Source organism: Pelobates fuscus, chromosome 6 (genome assembly GCF_036172605.1).
Source record: "Pelobates fuscus isolate aPelFus1 chromosome 6, aPelFus1.pri, whole genome shotgun sequence".
Classification (NCBI taxonomy): domain Eukaryota; kingdom Metazoa; phylum Chordata; class Amphibia; order Anura; family Pelobatidae; genus Pelobates; species Pelobates fuscus.
In genome coordinates this window covers 179198799-179225110 of record NC_086322.1, presented here as the reverse complement: position 1 = coordinate 179225110, position 26312 = coordinate 179198799, and the positions used below count along the sequence as shown (strand labels likewise).

Below are 26312 nucleotides of genomic sequence, written 5' to 3'. Positions count from 1 at the left end.
TATCTGTCAGTGAATGTGTGTGTGTGTATTTAGAATGCGGGGCGGGGGGAAAGGTTGGATGGGGGTGGCGCGGGGGGGGAAGGGGGGGGCGCCTGAGTTTTGTCCTGCCTAGGGCAGCACAAAACCAGGATACACCACTGCCCCTAAGGCTTTCATACTGACAGCTAGTAGAGATGCTTCCAGGGCCAGTGCAAGGATTTTTGGCAAACAAAATCTGACGCTCCCCCTTATGCTCTGCCCACCATGTGACATCACAACCCTCCTCCCCCCCTTCCCCCCCAATATGATCTGCCATATGGCAGTGTCTTTTCTCTGAAAAGGCAGTGTACGGTGTATTTTCATTACAAAGCCTGCAAGGACGGGCTATAGACACCAGAACCACTACATTAAGCTGTTATGGTTCTGGTGACTACAGTGTCCCTTTAATGTGAGGTAAATTAGAGATTAGTGCCACTAATAATATACTGGATTGCCTACTTACCACCAGATGAGGACAAGAGGATGATGATGGGCTCAGTCTGCAGTCTGGCTCCACTGGTCTGGTGTAGAACACGCTCTCTGGAGGCTGTTTGTAACAGTACTCACAAAAATAAACAAACTGGAAGCAGCTCTATTTTTTGAGGCCCCTTACACAGCTCAATATCTGGGCCCTGTCCATGAGTATGCCTACAAGACTCGCCCATAAGTCCACCTATATGGCCCACCCATGAGTTCGCTCACAGGGAGTGGAGTGTATGTGTAAAGGGGATGTGTTGTGTGGTACTGTAGAGGAGGGTTGGGGAACCTTCGACCCTCCAGATGTTTTGGACTACATCTCCCTTGATGCTTTGCCATCATAATGGCTGTAAGAGCATAAGAAATGTAGTCCAAAACATCTGTAGAGCCAAAGGTTCCCCACCCCTGCTGTAGAGGATGTAATGTGTGTGTTTTCTTAAGGAATGTAGTGTATAGGGATACCAATTTGTGTAAGGGATGTAGTGTGTGTATATGGGATGCAGTGTGTGTTTGTGTGTAAGCATTGCATTGTGTGTTTGTGTGTGTGTGTGGTGTGTGAGGGATGTATTGTATGAATCTGTGTTTGTATGTGTAAGGAATGTAAGGCATGTTTCTGTGTATGTAATGTAATGCAGTGTATGTGTCTGTAAGGGATGCATTGAGTGTGTGTAAGAGATGCATTTTGTTTGTGTGTGTGTGTGTGTGTGTGCGTAAGGGATGCATTGTGTGTTTTTGTATGCAAGGGATGCATTGTATGTGTGTGTGTGTCTGTGTAATGGATGCATTGTGTGTTTATGTGTGTGTAGGGATGCTTTGTATGTTTCTGTGCATGTTTGTGTGTAGGGATGCATTGTGTGTTTCTGTGTATGTGTAAGGATGCATTATGTATGTGTGTAATGTGAAAGAGAGGGTTAGTGGGGTAGGATAGGGTCTGAGAAGGGAGCAGCTCTTTATTTTTATTATTATATTTATTTTGTTAATATACTTATTTTGTATATTTTTTTCTTTAACATTTGTGTCTTACACCCCCCTTAAGTTTATCTCTTACAAGCCCCTTGTGTGTCTCTTACCGCTTGTGAAAAACTCCCCTTCCCATGTGAGTTTGCCACAAGCTCCTGGAGGAGCCTCCTGCCCACAGACTATGGGCCCTGTAGGAAAACCTGTAAAAGACTACCAAACTTGACCGACCATTAGCACTGATTTCATGGAACTGTTTTGGGCATAGGACCATGTGCAAAATTATGACTTCCATGAAAATCCCAGACCCCTGAATCGATCTGGGTGATTTATGGATATGTTGGTCACCCAGATCAGGGCTATCCGGGGATGTAACTTTTGTGGGATATTTATGTGTTTTGGGGGTATTTTTTTTTTTTTTATATTGCCTGTTTCTGTACTGAGAGATAATTCCATTATATGTTTGTGTGCTCAGGTAATTATCTCTCAGGCACAGGGGAGGAGTATCAAGCCACGGCGACTGGGGGCAGAAGTGCTGCTGTTTGTCCCCTGTTCCTGCTAGGAAGCAGTCCTTGGCGGAGGTACCCAGTCGGGGTACAGGGAGCTCTGCTACACCCCCTTCATTGTATGTCTTCTACATCCTCCCAACCCCTTTGCGTGTCTTACTCCCCCAAGCCCCTTTGTGTCCTACTCTTCCCAGCTCCTTTGTGTGTCTCTTTTCCCCTCAGGTTCCTCTGTGTGTCTGTAGACCGCACTGTGCTTCACTTTCACCCCTTCCTCAGCCTCTCTGTCTTACACTCCCCTCGTCACTTAATGATCTCTTTCACTCCCCCAGTCCCTTATTGGTCTCATTGCCTCTCCTCACCCTGTCCCTTAGTGCTCTCCCCTCTACTCCTGTTCCTTAGTGCTCTCCCCTCCACTCCTGTCCCTTAGTGCTCTCACCGCCTGTCCAGTGGTGTATCCTGGTTTTGTGCTGCCCTAGGCAGGACAAAACTCAGGCGCCCCCCCTTCCCCCCGCGCCACCCCCACCCAACCTTTCCCCCCGCCCCGCATTCTAAATACACACACACACACATTCACTGACAGATACGCATACACTAGCTAACAGAAACACACACTCGCTAACAGAAACACACACACACTAACAGAAACACACACACACTCAGTAACAGACAAACACACTCACTAACAGACACACACTAACAGACACACACTCACTAGCAGACACACACACTCACTAACATACACACACACTCACAGGCAAACACACACACTAACAGACACACACACAGACACTAACAGACACAGACACACACAGACACAGACACTAACAGACACAGACACTAACAGACACAAACACTAACAGACACAGACACACACTCACCCACCCACATTAACACATTTTTTAAATTTATTTTTAACACTTTTTTTAAATTTATTATTAACACGTTTTTTTTTAATTTATTTTTAACACATTTTTTTTTAATACATTTTTTTATTTATTATTAACATGTTTTTTTTTACATTTATTTTTAACACATTTTTTAAAAATTTAACACCCCCCTCCCCCAGCCTCCTTACCTTTGGGAATGGTGGGGGGTGGGGGGTGTCTCTTCCTCCCTGGTGGTCCAGTGGCTGCTGGGCGATCGGGCGGCACTGCCTGGCGGGCGGGCGGCCGGCGAGGGAGCACTGCCCCTGAGCTGTCTGCTCAGCTCCCTCGCCAGCCGCAGAGTGAGGCTGGGAGCCGGAATATGACGTCATATTCCGGCTCCGCCTCCCAGCCTCACTCTGCGGCTGGCGAGGGAGCTGAGCAGACAGCTCAGGGGAAGTGCTCCCTCGCCGGCCGCCCGCCCGCCCGCCAGCGCCGCCCGACCGCCGGCATGTCTGTTAGCCGCAAGGCTAACAAGACATTTGCCTTGGGCATTTGGGGGCGGCTTTTTTTGCCGCCCCCTGGAAAATGCAGCCCAAGGCAAATGCCTTGTTTGCCTCGCGGCTAATACGCCCCTGCGCCTGTCCCTTAGTGATCTTCCCTCTCCTCCTTTCCCTTAGTGCTCTCCCCTCTCCTCCTTTCCCTTAGTGCTCTCCCCTCCTGTCCCTTAGTGATCTTTCCTCTCCTCCTTTCCCTTAGTGCTCTCATTGCCTGTCCATTAGTGATCGTTCCTCTCCTCCTTTCCCTTAGTGCTCTCCCTCCCCTCCCCTAGTGCTCTCCCCTCCTGTCCATTAGTGATCTCCCCTGTGCCTTAGTGCTCTCTCCTCCCCTCCCTTAGTGTTCCTCTCTCCTCCCTGTCCCTTTGGTCTCCCCCCCCCCATTTAGTGCTCCCCTCTTTCTCCCCCTCCCTGTGAAGAGGGTGGGTATTGGAATGTAAAAAGGTAGAAGTTTGGCGGGTATTGAAATGTAAAAATAGAGAGGTTTTAAATGTGAAGAGTGTATATATTATTATTATTATGATATTTATATAGCGCCATCAAATTCCGCAGCGCTTTACAATGGGTGGACGAACAGACATGTAGTGGAAACCAGACAAGTTGGACACAGGAACAGAGGGGTTGAGGGCCCTGCTCAATGAGCTTACATGCTAGAGGGAGTGGGGTAAAATGACACAAAAAGTTAAGGACAGTATTAGACTAGTGACAGTTGCAGAAGAGGAAGCAGTCAGGAGCTATTAACAGTTGAATTGATACTCATTTAATTGATACACTTTTATGAAGAAGTGGGTTTTTAACGATTTTTTTAAAGAGTGGAGTGAAGCAAGTTCCACAGGAACGGTGCAGCCCTCGAGAAATCTTGAAGGCGAGCATCAGAGGTGGGAGTACGGACAAAAGATAGACGTAAGTCATCAGCAGATCGTAAGGGCCTAGACGGGACATACTTGTGTATAAGGGAGGATAGATAGGTGGGAGCAGCATTATGTAGCGATTTGAAAGCAAGAACCAGAATTTTAAATTGAGCTCTATATTTTATAAGAAGCCAATGTAGGGACTGACAGAAGGGTGAGGCATGGGAGGTGCGGGCGGACAGGAAGATAAGCCTCGCCGCCGCATTCATTATGGACTGTAACGACACAAGTTGGGAGAATGTAAGACCACTGATAAGCGGATTACAGTAGTCAAGGCGAGAAAGGATAGTGGAATGGACCAACACCTTAGTCGCATCTGGCATTAAGTAGGGGCGGATGTGCGCAATGTTTTTGAGATGGAAATGACAGGATTTGGCGATAGAGGCTTGAATGAGAGGTCGGAGTCAAAGAGAACACCTAGGCAGCGAGCCTGCATGGTGGAGCTGATGGTAGCACCATTGACTTGGAGGAATACAGACACAGGAGTAACAACACTTGAGGGAGGAAAGACCAGAATTTCAGTTTTGGTCAAGTTGAGTGACCAAGGGAGGAATGGGAAGAATTTGGGATGGGAATGTGAAGAGTGTCAGGTAGGGAAAAGTGAGAATATTGAATGTGAATAGGATGAAATGGTATTGGAATATGAAGAGTGAGAGTTCATTAAAGTGGCACTGTCACTGTAGAATTCGCAAAAACGCCTGATGGTAACAATGCCATGGTGGTCTGGTGGCAGATAAAGGTGAGATTTACTTACTTGTCCCTTGCGGGTGCAGCCATCTTCCTCCAGCCGGTCCTCTACAGCATGCGCAAGATTACAGCATTGAGGTCTATGGAGGATCCCGCGAGACTGCGGGATCCTCCATACACAGAAAGATGATGCAAGAAAGAAGAGGTATAACGTGGAAATTTAAAGTGATAAAATTATACAACACCCAATAAATAAACATAAAAGCAAACATAACATATTATGTATACTTAATCTTCCCAAAATTTGTTCACATGGGTTCAGATTTAAGACTGACAGTATCTAAAAATAAATACAAAAAGAATAATAGAATAAATTGTATAATACATAAAGTGAAAGGCAAGAAGTGGAGTTTCACTCACATAGCTCAGAGCTGTACCAGGCTCTGTATAACGGGCTTTAACCCCTTAAGGACACATGACACGTGTGACATGTCATGATTCCCTTTTATTCCAGAAGTTTGGTCCTTAAGGGGTTAAGGTGCCAATACAGGCTACAGGATATCTACCCAGCTGCAGGATACATGGTTTATTTAAACACTTAGTAATACATAAAAAAACACAATAACATCACTGGGTAATAGACTAAAATGTAGTGGGCATAATATGAGGACAAGCCCACAAGTCTCAGCTCACCACTTGGTAGTTAAACCAGGAAATATATAGAAAAGTTCCAGTAAAAGCAGCAGCAGACACCTTTCGGCTCAAAGGTCTTCTTCAAGTGCTCCGAAATGTGTTTGCTGCTTTTATTGGAACTCTGCAATATATTTCCTGGGTTAACTACCACGTGGTGAGCGGAGACTTATTGACTTGTCCTATTATTATGCCCCTTACATTTTACATTTTAAGAAGTACTAGTATTAGATCTTTAGCTCTATACTTCATATTTACTCAGAAGTGTTAGGTCGGGCCACATACACCGCTTTCTAGATTGAAGAGAGAAGACCATCCATCAAGTTCAACCCTGAAGCCCAATTTTTGATGCTGTTGACACAAAAACAAAAGAAGAAACCCCAATTGTAGCCATTTCCGCTTATGCATGAAAAGGGGGGGAAAAAATCCTTCCTGACTCCATAATGGCAATCAGATTTCTCCTTGGATCAAGAACCTGTTTACATACATATCAGTTTTAGCCTTGAATATTCTGTTTCCCAGATTTAAAAAAAGTGTATGCATAGAATTTGATAGCAAAACTTTTTTAGGCAGATAATTCCACGTTTTTATTGTTATCGTAATATACCTTCCTATCCTTTCGAATTGTGCCTTTGGTAGGTTGCTAACCTATATCAAGCAGAGATCGGATCTAGGTTCCTGGCAATGAAAAATAAAAGTAAAGGAGGAAATAAAAATATAGTGTGTGTGTATATTTATATCTATCTACTAGGATAGGACCTGACGAATATGGGGTACTTTGACGTAGTTGGCAGGCTTATGCAATGTATGATCATATAATGTAACTAAACCCCCATCATTGTTTGCCTAGGTGAGGTGTTTTTAAATAAAACTATTACAATCGCTAAGATTTGAAATCACTGTTTAGTTAATAAGCGAGTGCGCTGGATTCTGTATTTTGTATATATCTATCTATCTATGAGGCCTGTCCGGAAAGAATCCAGTCATATAATATGAAAAATAGAGACATTTAAGATACATGAAACATTGTTCATAGGACAATGACGCTCCATTCTCCTCCAAAGTAGGAACCTTGGGACCTCACACAGTTCTCCCAGCATCTCTTCTGCTGTTCAAATCACTCTGCAAAATAGTTGGTTGGAATCAGCTGCCTCTCCGTGTTTAACTGAACCATATTGCCGGTCTGAAATATCTTCCCTTTTAAATATGATTTTAGTTTTGGAAAAAGCCAGAAGTTGCAGGGTGCCAAATTTGGGATGTAGGGGAGGAGCATGGAGTATAGATAAAGACTATAGAACTAATGTTTAGAACAGGCTTCCCCAAACTCTGGCCCTCCGGATGTTGCTGAACTATAATTACATCATGATTCTATGAATGAAATATGAAGATAGGCTGAGAATCATGGGAGTTGTAGTTCAGCAACATCTGGAGGGCTGGAGTTTGGGAAAGCCTGGTTTAGAAGAAGAATATGAATTGAAGATGAAGCTATAGAACAAGCTTATGAAGAGGGAGATTTAGGAATGTTAAGTACAGACCCAGACTGGCCATGAGACACACCACAATACCCTGTTGTAGGTGAATTCCTATACGTGAAATTAAATAATACCAAATGGCAACACTAATTATAAGAAGGCGCTTTGTCCTAACACTCTTCACCAGTCAAATCCCAAATTTGTCCCCTGACATCGTACTTACAGGGACACATAAGGCATGTCACTAGCAAACGCAGTACAGGGAGTGCAGAATTATTAGGCAAATGAGTATTTTGACCACATCATCCTCTTTATGCATGTTGTCTTACTCCAAGCTGTATAGGCTCGAAAGCCTACTACCAATTAAGCATATTAGGTGATGTGCATCTCTGTAATGAGAAGGGGTGTGGTCTAATGACATCAACACCCTATATCAGGTGTGCATAATTATTAGGCAACTTCCTTTCCTTTGGCAAAAGGGGTCAAAAGAAGGACTTGACAGGTTCAGAAAAGTCAAAAATAGTGAGATATCTTGCAGAGGGATGCAGCACTCTTAAAATTGCAAAGCTTCTGAAGCGTGATCATCGAACAATCAAGCGTTTCATTCAAAATAGTCAACAGGGTCGCAAGAAGCGTGTGGAGAAACCAAGGCGCAAAATAACTGCCCATGAACTGAGAAAAGTCAAGCGTGCAGCTGCCAAGATGCCACTTGCCACCAGTTTGCCCATATTTCAGAGCTGCAACATCACTCGAGTGCCCAAAAGCACAAGGTGTGCAATACTCAGAGACATGGCCAAGGTAAGAAAGGCTGAAAGACGACCACCACTGAACAAGACACACAAGCTGAAACGTCAAGACTGGGCCAAGAAATATCTCAAGACTGATTTTTCTAAGGTTTTATGGACTGATGAAATGAGAGTGAATCTTGATGGGCCAGATGGATGGATTGGTAAAGGGCAGAGAGCTCCAGTCCGACTCAGACGCCAGCAAGGTGGAGGTGGAGTACTGGTTTGGGCTGGTATCATCAAAGATGAGCTTGTGGGGCCTTTTCGGGTTGAGGATGGAGTCAAGCTCAACTCCCAGTCCTACTGCCAGTTTCTGGAAGACACCTTCTTCAAGCAGTGGTACAGGAAGAAGTCTGCATCCTTCAAGAAAAACATGATTTTCATGCAGGACAATGCTCCATCACACGCGTCCAAGTACTCCACAGCGTGGCTGGCAAGAAAGGGTATAAAAGAAGAAAATCTAATGACATGGCCTCCTTGTTCACCTGATCTGAACCCCATTGAGAACCTGTGGTCCATCATCAAATGTGAGATTTACAAGGAGGGAAAACAGTACACCTCTCTGAACAGTGTCTGGGAGGCTGTGGTTGCTGCTGCACGCAATGTTGATGGTGAACAGATCAAAACACTGACAGAATCCATGGATGGCAGGCTTTTGAGTGTCCTTGCAAAGAAAGGTGGCTATATTGGTCACTGATTTGTTTTTGTTATGTTTTTGAATGTCAGGAATGTATATTTGTGAATGTTGAGATGTTATATTGGTTTCACTGGTAAAAATAAATAATTGAAATGGGTATATATTTGTTTTTTTGTTAAGTTGCCTAATAATTATGCACAGTAATAGTCACCTGCACACACCGATATCCCCCTAAAATAGCTATAACTAAAAACAAACTAAAAACTACTTCCAAAAATATTCAGCTTTGATATTAATGAGTTTTTTGGGTTCATTGAGAACATGGTTGTTGTTCAATAATAAAATTAATCCTCAAAAATACAACTTGCCTAATAATTCTGCACTCCCTGTATAAGCATGTCATTAAATTTGCATGCACTGGGTACTTGTGTATTGTTTGACAAATAGTCTATACACAAAATTGTTTATTATTATAAAAATTATATTATGCAAATGCACTGGCTATATAGCCCAATTTTCAAATAAATGATATACTAATATTTTGAAACAAAAGTGCTTGGTAGTAAGGGATTAAGAGAGAGCCTCTGTCTTATCTCCTAGCAGAACACTGAATGTTTTTATTAAGATTGAATAGTCTATGTTGTAGTGAACTCTGTGATCTTTATTACCCAATGCTATCTTTTCAAATGTTGATATTTAGAACAAAAAAAAAGTACCAATACTTATAAGCAACTCCCACCAAAGCTCAGGGCCTGCGGATATGGTCAAAGATTAAATTTAGTCACAAACCATAACACTATGTCAAAGTGCTCTTCATGTGTTCGACTGCTCACCATTTATCATATTTCCCTATAAATGTTGCTCACATGCAGGGGCATTGCAGAGGGAGGGGGGGTTAACCCTAGCTGGCACTCCAAATGGAATCTAAAAAGTCCTGAGTGTAAATTTGCCACAGTTCTATTGTTAGTACCCAGTCTAAGATGCATAGCAAACTAGGAAAGAAAATCTGTTTCAAGCTCATCACTGAACTTCTGATACTCTGAAGTGGTCCATTCCAGACTTGTATTGATGACAGACCTCATGCTGAAGGTATTCTTACAGCAGGAGTCTGTTTTGGAGCAGCCTCGGGAGAGCTTTCTTCTTTTCTACTCTGACTTCTCCAATGTGGGGAAGGCCTCACAAAGCACCAATTCATGGAGGCTGGGAGGATATGACATGACATCATAGTAATGACTCATGCATCAACTGGAGCTTCAGGGTACAAAGGAGCAGTGGTGGCAGTGGCGGATCCAGGGGGGGGCAACAGGGCAATAGCCCCCCCCCCCGAGATTCTCCCCCCGCCGGCTAATGCAGGGCTGGCATTGCCAAAGTGCCAGCCCTGCAATGTGCCTGCGGACCGGGGAGATCAGAGATCTCCCTCCCCGGTCCGCAGGCAGTGTGCTGGCAGCCGGCAGGGGAGGGAGAGAGGACCCGGGAGCTCAGCCAGCAGCTCCTCCGGGTCCTCCTCTCGCGAGATTTGGAGCGTTGCCGCGGTTACCATGGCAACGCTCCAAATCTTGCGAGAGTGAACTCTAGCCCTGGAGCGCGGGCTAGAGTTCACTCCTACCACTGGGACCACCAGGGAACGAAATATGTCCCCCCCTCCTCCCAGTAAAGGTAAGAAGGGAGGGGGGACATAAAGTATATATTTATTTTAATAAAATAAAAAAAAACACACACACAAAAAAAGCCCCCCCATATCCTTCTTATCATACACATACCACTGCTCCTCTGCCCTACTACAGCCCCATTTCCCAAAGGACCTCAGGTAAGTTGTCAAACTATTCTTAAACAGTTTGACTACTTACTCTGGGAGGGGGTCTCGGCACTATTGGCACAATAACCACTACACTGAGCTGTAGTGGTTATTGTGTCTGGATTATTTATTTAAATAATCTACAAGTGCCCCTCCCGAGATCAGGCTCTGGATCCGCCACTGAGTGGTGGCATGCTCCTCTGAAAGAACAGCTTAATGCTGCTTCCACACAGAACTTAGCAGACCCCTACACCACCAGGAAAAATAGGGTGGGAGGGCATGGTGATAAAGTAAGGGAGTAAGGAGATGAGAGGAAATGATTAATGACATTAAAGGGATTGAATTAAAGGAAACAGGTTAATGAAAGGATATAAGGTGATTTGAGGCAAGGGGGTTAATGATATGTGGGGTAAGGAGATGGTAAGGAGGGGTTCATAAGAGGAGGTTAAAAATATGGGGTTGAGCGGTAATAAAATTGCACTAGATGAGAGTAATAAGCAATACAACCAAGGGTACCTTTGTATTTTTGGCTATTTGTGTAAGCATGTACAGTTGCAAGAAAAAGTATGAACCCTTTGGAATGATATGGATTTCTGCACAAAATTGGTCATTAAATGTGATCTGATCATCATCTAAGTCACAACAATAGACAATCACAGTCTGCTTAAACTAATAACACACAAAGAATGAAATGTTGCCATGTTTTTATTGAACACACCATGTAAACATTCACAGTGCAGGTGGAAAAAGTATGTGAACCCTTGGATTTAATAACTGGTTGAACCTCCTTTGGCAGCAATAACTTCAAACAAACGTTTCCTGTAGTTGCAGATCAGACGTGCACAACGGTCAGGAGTAATTCTTGACCATTCCTCTTTACAGAACTGTTTCACACCAGACATCCCAAGAATATTGCTGAACTGAATCGCATTCTTGAGGTGCCACAGCATCTCAATCGAGTTGAGGTCAGGACTCTGACTGGGCCACTTCAGAAGGCGTATTTTCTTCTGTTTAAGCCATGGGTCGTCAACCTGGTCCCTACCGCCCACTAGTGGGCGTTTCAGGATTCCAGGTGGGCGGTAGGGATTTTCTACCAAACAACTCAACTTTGGTTTCATATGTCCACAGAATATTTTGCCAGTACTGCTGTGGAACATCCAGGTGCTCTTGTGCAAACTGTAAATGTGTAGCAATGTTTTGTTTGGACAGCAGTGGCTTCCTCTGTGTTATCCTCCCATGAAATCCATTCTTGTTTAGTGTTTTTTTACGTATTGTAGATTCGCCAACAGGGATGTTAGCATTTGCCAGTGACTTTTGTAAGTCTTTAGTTGACACTCTAGGATTCTTCACCTCATTGAGCAGTCTGCGCTGTGCTCTTGCAGTCATCTTTACAGGACGGCCACTCCTAGGGAGAGTAGCAGCAGTGCTGAACTTTCTCCATTTATAGACAATTTGTCTTACCGTGGACTGATGAACAGCAAGGCTTTTAGAGATACTTTTATAACCCTTTCCAGCTTTATGCAAGTCAACAATTCTTAATCGTAGGTCTTCTGAGAGCTCTTTTGTGCCAGGCATCATTCACATCAGGCAATGCTTCTTGTGAAAAGCAAACCCAGAATTGGTGTGTGTTTTTTGTAGGGCAGGGCAGCTGTAACCAACACCGCCAATCTCATCTCATTGATTGGACTCCAGTTGGCTGACATCTCACTCCAATTAGCTCTTGGAGATATCATTAGTCTAGGGGTTCACATACTTTTTCCACCTGCACTGTGAATGTTTACATGGTGTGTTCAATAAAAACATGGCAACATTTCATTCTTTGTGTGTTATTAGTTTAAGCAGACTGTGAGTGTCTATTGTTGGGACTTAGATGATGATAAGATCACATTTTATGACCAATTTGTGCAGAAATCCATATCATTCCAAAGGGTTCACATACTTTTTCTTGCAACTGTATATGTATGTGCATATTTGTGTATACATTTTCAAAATAATATGACTAACGTGTGTGTAACTGTTGGCTGTGTGTGAATTCATGTATATGGGTAAATAATTGTGTGGAAGTATATTTGTTTCTGTATAAATGTATTTGTCTATGCTTATGTGTGAATGAATGTCAGTGTACGCAAGGGATTGTATAATTGCACTGTAAGTGTCAGTGGATAGTGCATGTGTTAGAATGTGTTACCAGTTGTAGATTTTTGATTATAAGTTTGGTAAAAAGAAAAGGAGATGGGGACCAAGAGGGGAGAAAAAGATAGAATGCGCAGAGATATGTGTGGTTTGGGGTATTTGGGTAGTAGTCAGACAGCTTTGCTTTGGGCTCCAACATGAGGTATATTTTGGTTCTATTAAAACCCCTGCTTGCTTGCCTCTTCTGGGGAAGACCATTTCTGTGGAATGCAAAGTTTGTGGAACCACAAAATTGTGGATTAAAGGGACACTATAGTTACCAGAACAACTAAAGCTTTTTGCATTTGTTCTGGGGAGTATAATCATCTCCTTCAGGCCTTTTGCTGTAAAGACTGTCTTTTAAGAGAAAATGCAGTGTTTACATAACAGCCTAGTGATGACTTCACTGGCCACTCCTCAGATTGCACTGCCCTGCCATTAAGTGCCTCCACCCTTTGCATGCAGGTACTGACCTTTTCTCATAGAGATGCATTAATTAAATTAATCTATATGAGGGGATGCCGATTGGCCAGAGCTGTGTTTGACTTTTGCTGACTCTGCCCCTGATCTGTCTCCTTCACAGTCTCAGTCAATCCTATGGGGAAGCATTCCACTTCTAATGATGTCAGCAGAGAGCAGGCAGGTCAGAGACAGACAGGGGCAGAGCCAGGAGCTGCAGACTTGAATACAAGTACTTGAATATTTAGGGAGACAAGGGGGAGCTAAGGGGCTAGCTGGTGGTTTTAACACTATAGGGTCAGGAGTACATGTTTGTGTTCCTGACCCTATAATGTTCATTTAATAAGCAAACTAAATGGAGGTGATACCTTTGCTGATTTGGTGGATTCAGAATGCAAGCTTTCTGGATGGAGCAACAATGTAAGATTCTTGTTGTTTAGAAGCTCTGTAGCTCTCCCCCCCCCCCCCCCCCCAGATAGTGTGTATGTTTCTGATGCTGAACTAATTGTCAGTAAATAAAAGTTGTAAGCAAATTGCCATCAATGTTTACCAATCAACAGAAACAGTAAAAATAAAAAGAATACACATAATCCAAGCACATTGGAAATTTATTAGCAAACTACAAGTTATGAAATATGTAAATGATCCATTAAATACATCTCTTATATACATTGTACCTTATGTTTACAAAATATACATTAACCATAAACAAGTTTAAATTATGTTCTTTTCAGTCGTCAGCTTTATTTTATAAAAAAAAAAAAAAAAAAAAAAAAAAAAAGCTGAAGTAAAAAAACAAACAAACAAAAATATTTGACAAATCAAATAACCAGTTAAATCTACATCCAAACGTTTTATAGACTATGTTCCTGAGTGGATTGATTTCTTTTTAGTTTTTATTGCTATTTTCAATATAGTCCTGAATATCATTTTGAGCTAGATCCGTAATGCACAGAGATGATAAAGCCTGCAATTAAATTAGATTAAGGATTTTTCTGACCTTGGACTTTAACTAGATATCAAGATATACAAGAGGTTTAATTCAACAATGTATTTCTAATATTCAGCTTGGTAAAGGGCTTCAAGCTCACGTTCAAGCACAGTGGTGGCTAAAAGGTAGGTCCTCAGCCTTAAATCTGGCAAAGCAACATGCGAGTCCCCAAGTGACAATATATGGGGATTTATTTATTTTTAGCCATCCCTGTTCTACCATTTTAAATCAGATTTTTGAAAATACCATCAATGCTGTTAACTCAGACAAACGGCCACTTTAGACATTCACAAACCACCCACCCGCTCACATATAATGTTGACGCCTAAACATCTAGGTTAGCACCTATAAATAAATGTTCAAATTTGAAACAATGGTTGAAGATTCTACTTTACATACAGGGGCATTCCAGAACATCAACTTTAGAGAACCTCTTACTCACATTAAGTATCTTTACTAAATCATATTGAACAATGGAAAGTATTTTGATCTGTGCCCCAATTATGTTTTTACCAACATGTGATTTTAGATCTGTTCAGATTTCAGATCAGTCATGATTTTATTTATTTATTCTTTCATATCTATCTCTAAGGAAACTTATATCTGTACATGTCCTATCTAGTACTTTTGATGGGGGATACTTCTTTTTTCCACTTTGCATTTTGAAGATGCACAGGTTAACTATCAGCCATAGACATGGTTTTGTCAATATCTATTGATACTGGAACTGATTCTATAGGAAGAATGTGTACACACCTAGAATTACAGACTACTAAAAAGTTTTGTGTGTGTTTTTTTTTTTTTTTAAATATCTTTTAATTTGTTTTTAAATTTGGTTGTGTGAAATAGCCAACGTTTAAAAAAGGTTCCAGTCATCAGCAACTATAAATAACGTTTCAAATCAGCCATGCCATCCCACCACCTTACCTAGAACATATTAGATTTTTAAATTTTATTTTTTATAAATTTTATATATCTCTGTATTAAAATAGTATTACTTTGGAGGCAGTTTAGGGTATAAAAATTCATAGGTTTCAAGGTATGATCTACACAAAGTAACTGTAAACAGTTTGCAAATGCTGTATTACTGAACAAATTCTATTTCTGTTATTAAGTAAGGTTACACCGTATTCTGGTCAAAACTAAATATCTGATATTGTAAAGAACATATGGAGGGAATAAAGAATTGAAAAGGAACCTCACATAATAAAGAAACAGTGAGTTCCACACATTGAAAGCCAGAGGAGGGTGGGAAATTGATTTTTTTCCCCTCTTCTTTAATCAAACATTTAGATGAGTAAAGCCTAGCAGCAGAATTCACATAAACTATAAAATAGTCCAAGTGCCTTTAAACATAAAACTGTAACACCTTTTGATATACATTATAAATAGATGGCACTTTATTATTCTGAAAAGTGGAGAACTCTACATGTGACAGCATTGGCATCACCTTTACAGGATGTGTCTTTTTGTGCGAGAGGAAAAACACACCTGTACCAGTCTTTTCCATAGATGCATATCCAACAATCTCAAGACTCTGCCCAGCAGAGTGATTATTTTTGTTTCCCATTCCACGTCAGCATGATCTATTAGCCCATTAGCTGAAAGCAGCCAGCCATATAATATCCATGATTAACTTGTACCTTCCGGAGGTCAAAAAGGCATATCACAGGTTTTTGTTTTCCTGAAGCAGAATGATTTTCTAAAATGAAAAATGTCAGTCTCTTGGAATTGAAGATAACGGTTCCATTAGTAATCATTACTTTCCAGCTGAGCTCCAAACCTTAAAAATATACAAAGAAAAAAAATCCAAGATGTGTACATTCCTTCATGATTTTGTTCAATGGTAGAATACAAGGGCACTTGTGATCAGTTTATGTCACATTGTATTCCTGGTGCATTCTGCTTCACAAAACAAAAGATCAAAATAAGGCCAAAGTTTGGGAGTAATTCAGAAAATATACCTTATGTACGTTCGCCCAAATAGGGGTTGTCAATTCATCTCAAACATTTAAACACTCACTTCAGTAAAGGTTTCAATATTTTTCCCAGAGTTGCTCTGCCTGTGTCCTTAATCTTCAATGAGGATTTTTCCATTATGCTTTTGTCCTTTTGTTCATCAACATGTTTGTCAACTGCTTCAATCACCCTTCCTCTCTTACTGCTACTACTAGTACCTTTGAGTGTGTGGACACTGACATTTTGTTTTGAGTTTGCATCCTTAGAAATTGGTTCAGACTTTCCCCTAGATTGGCGAAGAGAAGTAGATCTAGTCAAAGTAGTAGTTTTTGTAGGTAAAGGAGGAACCTCTGGCTTTGCTCGTCGAGACGAAGAAGCTACAGTGTTCCGTGCAAAACTCGGAGTGGACTGTGATGTTTTGAGGCTTTGGGTGGGAGAAGATTTAACAGGTTCGGGATTGTTTGGACCGTTAGGAGTTGTGCGGCATATTTTCATTTCATCAGGCTTTGGCTTAGAAATATTTCTCACTGGTTTCGCAGCTGGCTTTTTTACAGAACTTTTGCGCTGTGGTTGATCCCTTTGGAAACGGGAACCATTTGATACAAAACTGCTTCCTCTTTGTAGCTTAGGTTCTTCTGCAGATGTGCTGATTTTAGGAGAAATTTTAGGCACGTTATCATTTTTTGCCAAGATATCATTTTTTGCTCTGAATGACGAACGTTGTACTGGTTTAACTTCATGGGTACTAGTTTCACGCACCGAGCTTCTCAAGTCATTTCTTTTTATACTCCCAGATTTGTTTGATTTGGAAATTGGAACAACTTTTCTCATTGTTTCATGTTCAGAATCATTTAACATACGCACTGGTTTTGTAGGAGCTCTGCTACTGGGAACACTACTTGTTCCTTTTGTAAAGGAAAGGTTTCGTTCTTTTAAAGAATTGTTTCTTCTAAGATTATCTTTAGTCTTTGGGGTGTTTTCTTTAGAAATACTGCCTTTCTTAATATCAGCTTGTGTTTTATCATGCTTTTCTGGGATCAGACATTGAAACTCTTGCTCATTAAGCAAAGGAACTTCAATATTTTTTGAGCCTTCTTTCTTATAAGTTGAATTATGTCCTTCAGAACAGTCCAATGTTAAAGATGTGTCAGTTTCCTCCGCAATATAAAATTGAGGTATGTGATCAGATACACATGTTTTTTTCAGAGGCGACACTTCAGTGTTTTGGGAAGTCTCTGTAACAGAACTTGTCTCTTTGGAGGTGCCTTCTGAGTTCCTCTGTTTGCCTTTGGTATATATGTGAAGTGGTGTACTAATGTCATCTGCTAAACTAACAGAACATGAACTTAAGTTTTCTAGTGTTTCCAATTCTGTAACAGTTATATCCTCACTCTTGGTATTCACAGTTCTCCTTATATCAAACTGTTGTAATTGTTTAACAAGTTCATGCTCTTCCACAGTGCTCGCTAAAGGGCTTAAAGGAAGAGATTTATTTTGTTGAACGTCTGCACTGCACTTGTTGTTATTCCGATCATGTATGTTTGTTTGTTTTTCATTTTCAGTATTATTTAAAGGAGGACCATTTAGGCTCTGTTCATTTTTCTTTTTGGAGTCCATCCAAGCCACAGTTGGTCTTGGTTGGGGACTGTGAAACCGTGGTAGACTATTCGACTTGCTTTTCTGATCATCTTGTGGTGCTTCCAAGTACATCTGTAGTTCTCGGTCTGCTGTAACTCCAAGAGAAAGCCTGGAACGCCTTGTGCTGGAGGTCCTGTTAAAGGGGCTTTGGGGTCTTTGCTGAAAAAAAGGCAAAAAGTCTTCAATTCCATTTTTGGCAAGAAGCTCCACATCATTTTCACTGCTACTTCTTCCAAAAACATAATTTTCTCCACTAACCCAAGAATTTCGTTTCATTTCTAGTTCTTTTAGTTTATTCTGTTTTCTGAGGTCTTGGATTTCACGTTCCCTGTTCTCCTAAAAAAATAAAAAAAAAAAAAAAAGTCAGACTTCATGAAAGCTCATACTTTAAATACATAGCAACATCTTCTTATAAGCGAATAAGTATAAAATATCAAAGACCAGTATTTTATAAATGTATTATCTGACCATGCAACTGCCAAAGTCGTGTTTCAAATGAAATGTGCAGTTACATAGTTAATTAGGCTGAAAAGAGACATGTGTCCATCAAGTTCAGCCTTCCTCACATTTTTTTTTTTGCTGTGGATCCAAAAGAAGGCAAAAAAAAAAAAAAAAAACAGTTTGAACCACTTCCAATTTTTCAACAAACTAGGGGGGGGGGAGAATCCCTTTTGACCCCAGAATTGTATTTAGATTTATCCTTGGATCAAGAAGCTATTACCCTACAGCTGAAAAATTATATAATCATAATTACCTTAATCTTAAGTTTTCTATTAATTAAAAGTTTTGCATTGTGAACTCTTGAGCAATAGACTTTACTATTCCACTTGGTCCATGAGTCAACGCTGACCTAGCCTTTAAAGGGCCTGCAACATTAACCTTAAAATGTTTAGGGTAATTCACTAAAGTCCACATGTCTCAGTCTGGTTTAGCAAAAATAATCTTGGGCCATCCAGGGGAAAATTCTGATTGCAAAAGCCTGACATTACACAAGAGTTACCCATGTCTGGGTTATCCTATAAAGTTTCCTAGTCACAGATAATAAAGAATACATTTCAGCCTGTCCCGAGTCAATGGAACAGCTGAAATCCAGAATCAAACTATGGATGATAGTTGCAATTATTAGATAGAACTGTCAGCTGTATGACCAGAAATTTTTTTCATCTGAATTTTCACAAATTGTTTGGAATGACTTAAAGGGCAGACAGACAGTTACCAGCTCTAGTAGAAGCTATGATTACAAAAAAAACTGTCATAAGCAACCTTTGGATAACCAATAGTTATCTCCAGAGAGGCCCACAATACACCACTGATTAAAATATTTTGAAGTTATTAAGCATTATTTGAATAACTTATGATTTATGAAATTAATTTCATTTTTCTCATTTATTCTAAATTTGTCAGTGGGTTAGTATTGCAAATTTCTGTAGATTGGCCTGATATCAAACATGAACTTGCCTTTGACAGGATTTGTTCAGAATTATTCTGTTTGAAATTCTGTGTTTGATAAACATGTGAATCCTGTCTCTTATATAGGATTCACGTGTGACAATTACTGGTTTTAGATCAGACACAGATAGTTCCAAATGAGATGAGCTTTTGGTCAAAATAACTGGATTGCTTGAATTGCATTATTGGTTGTTCCTTTCTTATTTCACATAATTTTGTTGATTTGGAATGCATCCAGATTTTAGTAAATGGCCCTGCTAAAATACGCCAACATTTTAAACTCAACATCTAAGGGTTCACTGAATGCTAGTCATGGAGGACTTCTCCATACAGAAACTTCAGACAACCAAACAGGATGATGATGTTTTTTTTTTCCCTTTTTCTGCAAATCATTGCTGCATCAAAATTCTATTATTAACAGTTAATCTCACCTTTACAGCTGTGGTGAACTTGTCAAAGAAATCTCTAAATATCTGGAAGCACTCATCAAGTTTCATAGTTTCTTTATCTTCACAGAAGAAATCAATAAGGGCATTCCCTGCTTTCTGTAGCTCACCTCTCCGGGTTTCCAGCTCCTTCAATTGTTTTACAGCAGTCTACAAAACAATTACATATTACAAACATCGTCCCACTATTAAATGTAAAAATCATTTAAACACCGACGGAAGTCCCTGGGTGGACTCATTGCTCGAGCGTATGCAAAGCCTATTCCTCATTAATCGTATCAGTAATGGTGTCAGGGCCACAGCGGTATCCTTTTTATGATGCATTTGTGTTGGTGCTGTCTGCGTTTGTGTCTATGTGAGTATCTAAGTAACTGGGAGTATCAAGAGGTGTGTTAAATGGTGGAGTGAAGTAGGGTCAGGAAAAGTTTGGGGAGAGGCCGGGGCGGAACTTTATATAGGGGTCACCAAATTATTTATTGGCTCAACAACCAAATGTTTTCATACCCTAACAATGTCCTATACTGTGCCTGCACCTCAGCAAAACGTTATTACATACAATATAGGAACATTTTGGAATTTCTGTATCAATTCTCCAGAATTCCCAGTTTAGTATATAATTCTAAAAGTTGTAAAATTGCTTTGTGCGAGTAGGATTAGTTATCTCGTTTGTGTGTTTAAGCTTATTGAGCAGGGCCCTCAATCCCTCTGTTCCTGTGCATCCATTTGTCTGGTTTCAATTAAGTATCTGTTAGTCCACCCATTGTACAACTCTACTGAATTTGCTGGCGCTAATAAAATATTAATAGTTTAAAGTAATTGGAAGAGTTGCTCCTTTAGGATATGATAGTGGAAATCTATTGACATCCAGGTTAAAGGCAGACATGTCTCTTCCAACTTTGGCCTGATTAAAAATACACGATGTGCACCCATTCATCTCAATAGATTAGTTTACATTGCAGGCTTAAGACAACTTCTAGAAGGTGTCTTCCAGATAGCCACTAGAGGCACTTCCTGAATTCTCATGGAGTTTAACTCCGTGAAATGATGTTGGGCGTCCTCAAACTTTGCATTAGGACGGTCAGTGTCTTGACAATTCCCGTCGTAAAGCATTGATTCAACACCTTCTATAGGGAAGGATTTAATACACGCGCATTAGGTCCTCAGCTGGCATGATGTCACGGGAGAAGGAAATCAAGCCAGTGTTGAGGAAGCAGTTAAAAGGGTTTTTAACCCTTTGATGCACGCAGGGGGCACAGACCTAACGTTAGGGACGGGCATACTATAGCATTAGGAACACAAACATTATACTGTCCCTTTAATGATGACCTCATTTAGTAACTTTCCATGATTGATTCTCATAGTTTAACAGTAACTTCTATTTATACATCCATGGAACAAAATTTAGTCTTCGGATTGTATTGTGCCCTAAACAAAAAATAAAATATGCAACTGGACCTTACCATACAATAAATATAAAGTACCTGAATAAAATCTTCCATTTGCTGGAAGAGTTCTTGGTCTTTCTTGATGAGGTCTTTTAAAGATTTTGTTTTTGTTGACAGGGACTGAAATTCTGCTTCAATATTATCCGAGGATAACCTGAAAGATCACAATAGATATTAGAATGCTCCCAGACATGATGTCATTCAGGTGTCATTTCGAATTATTTTATACAATGCAATGCCAAAATCTCAAATGAAGACAAGTCTGCGGGGTAATCGTGGATGATTCGATTAGGAATATTAACAAACAGATAATGTAATGGTAGGCAATTTTCCAAATTAAAATGACATGTATTATGCGATATGTTTGACTGATAAGGTATCACTACACCCTGGCTCCGTCATTATTGTGTTACCATGTTCAGTGTGCGTTCAACAAACAAGATTTGCTTTATTCCAATAACACTCATTATCTAAATAAGCAGATGTCGAGCAAAGAAAAATATGTGTTGACCTATGCCCCAAAAAGTGTGTCATGGAATATGAATCAGTAACTAGAAATGACTGATCAGTACAATCTTTCCAAAGCCCCACATACATTACGGGCTTCCTTCAATTATAAATGGCCTTGTCGGCTTCCTGCACCAGAAACAAGAACACTGACCCGCTCTACTCTATGTCAATGCAGAGTATCAAAATATATAGATGGTTTTAGAAAACTGCAACCTTTGTAACTACAAATACCATGTGCCTTAGCCAACCGTTATTTTCATCAATGCCATGAGCATCACAGCTGTTACTAGATAAGTATTAATACAGGTCAAACATCCTCCCCATCACTTCTGAATTTTACCCTGTAAGACTATATGGAAGCACCGGCAGAGCTGTTATTACCCTGTCTGTATCAGCTGTTCTTTGGCCAAGATCAATGTGAGTTGGATTCTATGTCAAGTGGCAATAGTTGGCCATCTGCATATCAAACACACTCCATGTCATAATACATGGGGATTGTGCAGTGTTACTGCATACAAAATAAAAAAATGACTCCTGGTCCATTTTATTGTACATGAAAAGTGACAGGCAGAATCAATGAAAACATTATAAAAAGTATTTAAACATGTTCCTAGGTTAAAATGAAATGGATTCTTCTGGAATTACATGACATCTCTAGGTAAAAATGTAAACTATCTGGATAATTCGGCTGCAGAATTTTTGGTATTTAATGATATAAAGACATGAGCATTGCTTCTCCACCATGTCTGGTGTAACTGGACAGGGGAGCACACCATACCATGTGCCTAATCGATGTAACTGGCTATACTCAACTTGTGCTACTGCTACACAGGAAACACTAGGAAAGAGTAAAGACTAAGCAAGAAAAAGAAAATGGAATAATATTTTAACTATACGTGCGTTCGCAGTCTGGCATAGTCAAGGTATAGTTTAAACATTATTGTCTAGAAGTGTGAAAGTTTCCAAATCAATCTGGGTTCCTCCAACAGAAGCTGAGAATGTTAAACAGGATCTTTTTAATAGAATATACAAAGACAGATGTGTGGAATAAAGAGTATGGATGCCCCTCAGAGTGCCAGCTTTCACTTTAGAGCTCTGTGTACAGTCTGGGTTGCTCAGTGCTTAGCGTACAAGCTGGGCTATTGTGTCCGGCTCGGTCTTTTGACCTTGCCCCGCCTGTCACAGTAACAACCGCAAACAGCACGGAGCAGTAATGTGGGAAAGCCTTGCACCTGACACACCAAGGCTACATTCTTGCACTTGTTTTGTGAGCTTTTTGCCAGAGGCTTAAAAATGTAATGAAAGAGAGCAGAATCTTTTGAAATGAAGGCCTTTAATGTATTAATGCTTTATTCACGGGCATTAAAGTTCCTTGTGGATTTCATTTCCTCTGTTACAGCAGTAATATCATTCAGACCCTGGCTTTTCTTTAATATTGTAGATCACGGAAAGCACAGTTTACAAGGATTGCGTGTTTATGTTGCAAAAACAAATCAATGCAGAAATTTAATAAACAGAAATGTCAAGGATTTAAAATTCCCTAATTTGTAACATAGCAATGTTAACTTCCAGCAGTCATTGTGTTAAAGGTAGTCATACGTACCATGTTATGCAACACTGTATGTACAGTATTAACAATGCACTCTGACAACACAACGTGTTGACAATCACTGAAACCAGTGACAACGCGTTAGTTGATGCAATACAGTAGATTGTACAGGTGTGGTCAGAATTAGTTTGCAGTAATCTCATTCAAGAATATGGTTTTAAAAAAAAAAAAAAAGTATAACAAGGAAAAAGCACTCATTTGTCTTCACAAGAGTACGTTTAATTCAATTACTTTAAAGAGATGCTCCAAGCACCATAATCACTACACTGCTATGCAGTAGTCATGGTGCCTACAATTCTCTTGAGCGTCACGCAGTAAGCTGCCAATCAGTTTACCAACAGTTTGACACTTACCTGACTGTCACGCTTACGCATTCCTTCCCATCTGCACTGAAATTTTGAAAGTGCAAGTTCCTAGTACTGCACTAGCAACCCAAATTCAGTGTAACTTTGAACATTATCCATTTGTGGAGCGTTACAGCTAAGGTACGTGTCAAACTGTTCATAAACGGTTTGACAACTTTATATGGGCTGTAACGATTGGTCCTCAGAGTGCCTCTTTAATTCATTGCTGATAGCTCAACATGCATATTCAGTTTCACTGGTTACTAAACATTTGTACAGTCAACCATGAATTAAAGCAAAAGCATTGGATTTACTCATACAAAGACCAACAAATGTCTTTGTAAGTGAGTGTATATGTACTTTTAGTGTATATGTATATTGAGAGATCCAAAAAACACTTAAGACAAAGTGAAAAAAATCTCAGAGTATTTTAAACTTAGAGGATTCGGAAAATTAGAAGAATGTTACAATGCAAACATGCTATCAAGTCTTGGAGAAAAATACTACATAAGTAGCAACATTCGGATAAGAAGTTTTAATAGTGACCATTTAAAATAGGCTATTATTCACCGTGTCTGTTCTCAGTGAAAGCATACCAGAAATACAACATTAAACAGATGGCATAATGGACCGTTTAATCTAATGTAATGTAATAAAACACTACAGGAACTGCCTAATGCATCATGTTTACCTATAGGTAATGTAAGGAGATTAAATGGTTATTAGAGATATCTCATACACAGTGGTTGATCAATAACTGTCAGTATCATTGAGGTATGTATATGTTTCAGTCTGCTTTTGACATCAGGTTCAATCAGGTTCAATTTTAAGAATTTGACCAGATGTGCAAATTCAGACGCAATATGACCCTATTTTAATGATAATTAAATATCAATATTTTAACTATATAAAGAGGTTTCTGATCAGATAGACATACTTATATACACAATTTTCTGAAAATTCTGAATAAATCCGACACCTAAGAACTAGATTTACCTTTGATATTGCAAGAGTACAATAATTGTTGGAAGGGGAAACAAGCCGTTCATTGGAAGACTGTAGTAAACAAGCATGTGCAAGTTGTTAACACTAGATCATTACAAGATGCAGAACCAAACATTTCCATATCAAAGACTAAGATTAAATCTTCAATACGATGAAAGCAAGCCGCTGTGTTATGTACAGAATAGGAACGGTCATGGGCACTATAAAAGATTCTGAGCACTTTCTAATTAACACTCTGCCCAGCTCCTCACTGATGAAAAGAAGCAAAACGGAATCAGTCTGGAAGCCATTAGAGGAGGGCAGTAGAAGAGGACAGTGGCATACAAAAAAAAAAACTATTTAGATACAAAGTGAGATTCTATAAAATTATTTTCTGAATGTGTTCATTTATGCACCGTCACAAGTGTCTAAATGGTAGGGGCTATATGAGGCACTTGCTTCTCCTAAGACTTCTACAGCCAGCAAGTCTAAGACCATCCACTGTTTTCCAGTAATTGACAGCATATCTGAGATATTTAATGGACACCAGGACAGGTAGGATGGTAAAAAAATAAATAAGACCTACAAATACAGCTATGGACTAATGCTTTTAATTCCAGGTTTTAATTCCAGGTAATCTGAGGTCACTTGGAAAATACCCCAGTGGATATCCATTCATGCAGCACAAGCACTAGGGGAACATTTTTGCCGTTATAAACACGTTTATGTCAGCATACATATTTGTGTCAGAAATATGGGAATGTGTAAAACCTGAATTCTATTCAGCATGAAAACACTTCGTTTTTATATTCTCAGTTCTGTTCCAAAATCAAAAAGACCCCACAGTGACGGTTTCCAGGGGACCTTGCATGTTCCTTACTGATATTATTTGCCAGGAATGTTTCTTATGTCGAATATGCTCATGAGAAATCTCTGGTGCTATATATACACACACACACACACACATATGTAGTTAACTATATTTCAAGCAAGATTGATAAAACATAATATGATTTTGTTTCCGTTTTTTTCCCCCCAGTTTTAAAACAGGAAATTGTATGTTTAGAAAGAAAGATAAGAGATAATTTAAGCACCCAATACGAGGTAAGTGTCTAATTTCCGGTGTGTGTTTAGGTCACATAAAGAGCCTTCAGTCAAAAACTTACCTGGCAGCTTCATTAACATGTTCCAGCTTCTCCGAAAAGGTCAGGAGTGCAGCATCTTTCTTTTGGGCTTCCTGGAAAATCAGACACACATATTATATACATATAGATAACAATACACACAAGCTCAAGAGTTGCTGACATTATCGTGCTACTTTTCCATGCATTTAATTCTCGCTATGATGTTTTTGACATACATGTATATTCAGCTTTGTAAGTATCGGGAACATATGAATACGAAAAACATTGCATATCTATATTCAAAGCATTGCCGTCAAAACAGAACATCTTAAATGTAGACAGTTATAGCAGCATTACAACTTGTTTACAATAGTGCCATTAAGAACACTGCTAGCTACAGGGTATGTCTGGGGATGAAACCTGGGAGAGATTCATAGGGGCTACTCTTCCCACCTGTGTAGACAGCACTATAATTATACATGGTGCTATAAAATGCCAGTCTTGTTTAACAAGTTAGAAATATTAGTTTGACGTTAGGGCAGTAAATATTATCAGGGATGGTATAGGATCTAATCTCAAAAGTACAAATAACATCAATGCATAATGGACCATCTTGACATAGGCTACTAGAAGTGCTTCTGCTGAAATAGCTTAGTTAAACTTGGCAATTTCAATAAGATGGTTTCATACATTGTGATTGGCTGCACATGCGCACTAGCCTCGCAATGCTTTCCTGTGGGAAAGCACTGAACTGTCTGATATCATCAAGATTCATGATTTCAGCCAATGGCGTGCCACCAGGACAAAGTGTGGCGAGGCCTACAAGG

At 40.0% G+C, this 26312-nt stretch overlaps 1 protein-coding gene across 2 annotated transcripts in view; it reads right to left on the bottom strand.

Moving 5' to 3' along the window:
* Positions 1-15652: 15652 nt before the first annotated feature.
* The window catches only part of FHDC1 (FH2 domain containing 1), a 44890-nt gene continuing 34230 nt past the window's right edge, over positions 15653-26312 (bottom strand). The window contains exons 9-13 of one of the 2 annotated variants that reach the window (XM_063458514.1): positions 25528-25598; positions 20951-21068; positions 19455-19619; positions 17833-17910; positions 15653-17733 (exon numbers count right to left, since the gene is read on the bottom strand). In XM_063458514.1, coding sequence (XP_063314584.1) covers positions 15997-17733; positions 17833-17910; positions 19455-19619; positions 20951-21068; positions 25528-25598 — 2169 coding nt within the window. In that variant the 3' untranslated portion in view covers positions 15653-15996. Of the gene's footprint in view, positions 17911-19454; positions 19620-20950; positions 21069-25527; positions 25599-26312 lie in introns of both variants that reach the window. The other variant, XM_063458513.1, reaches the window with a different exon arrangement.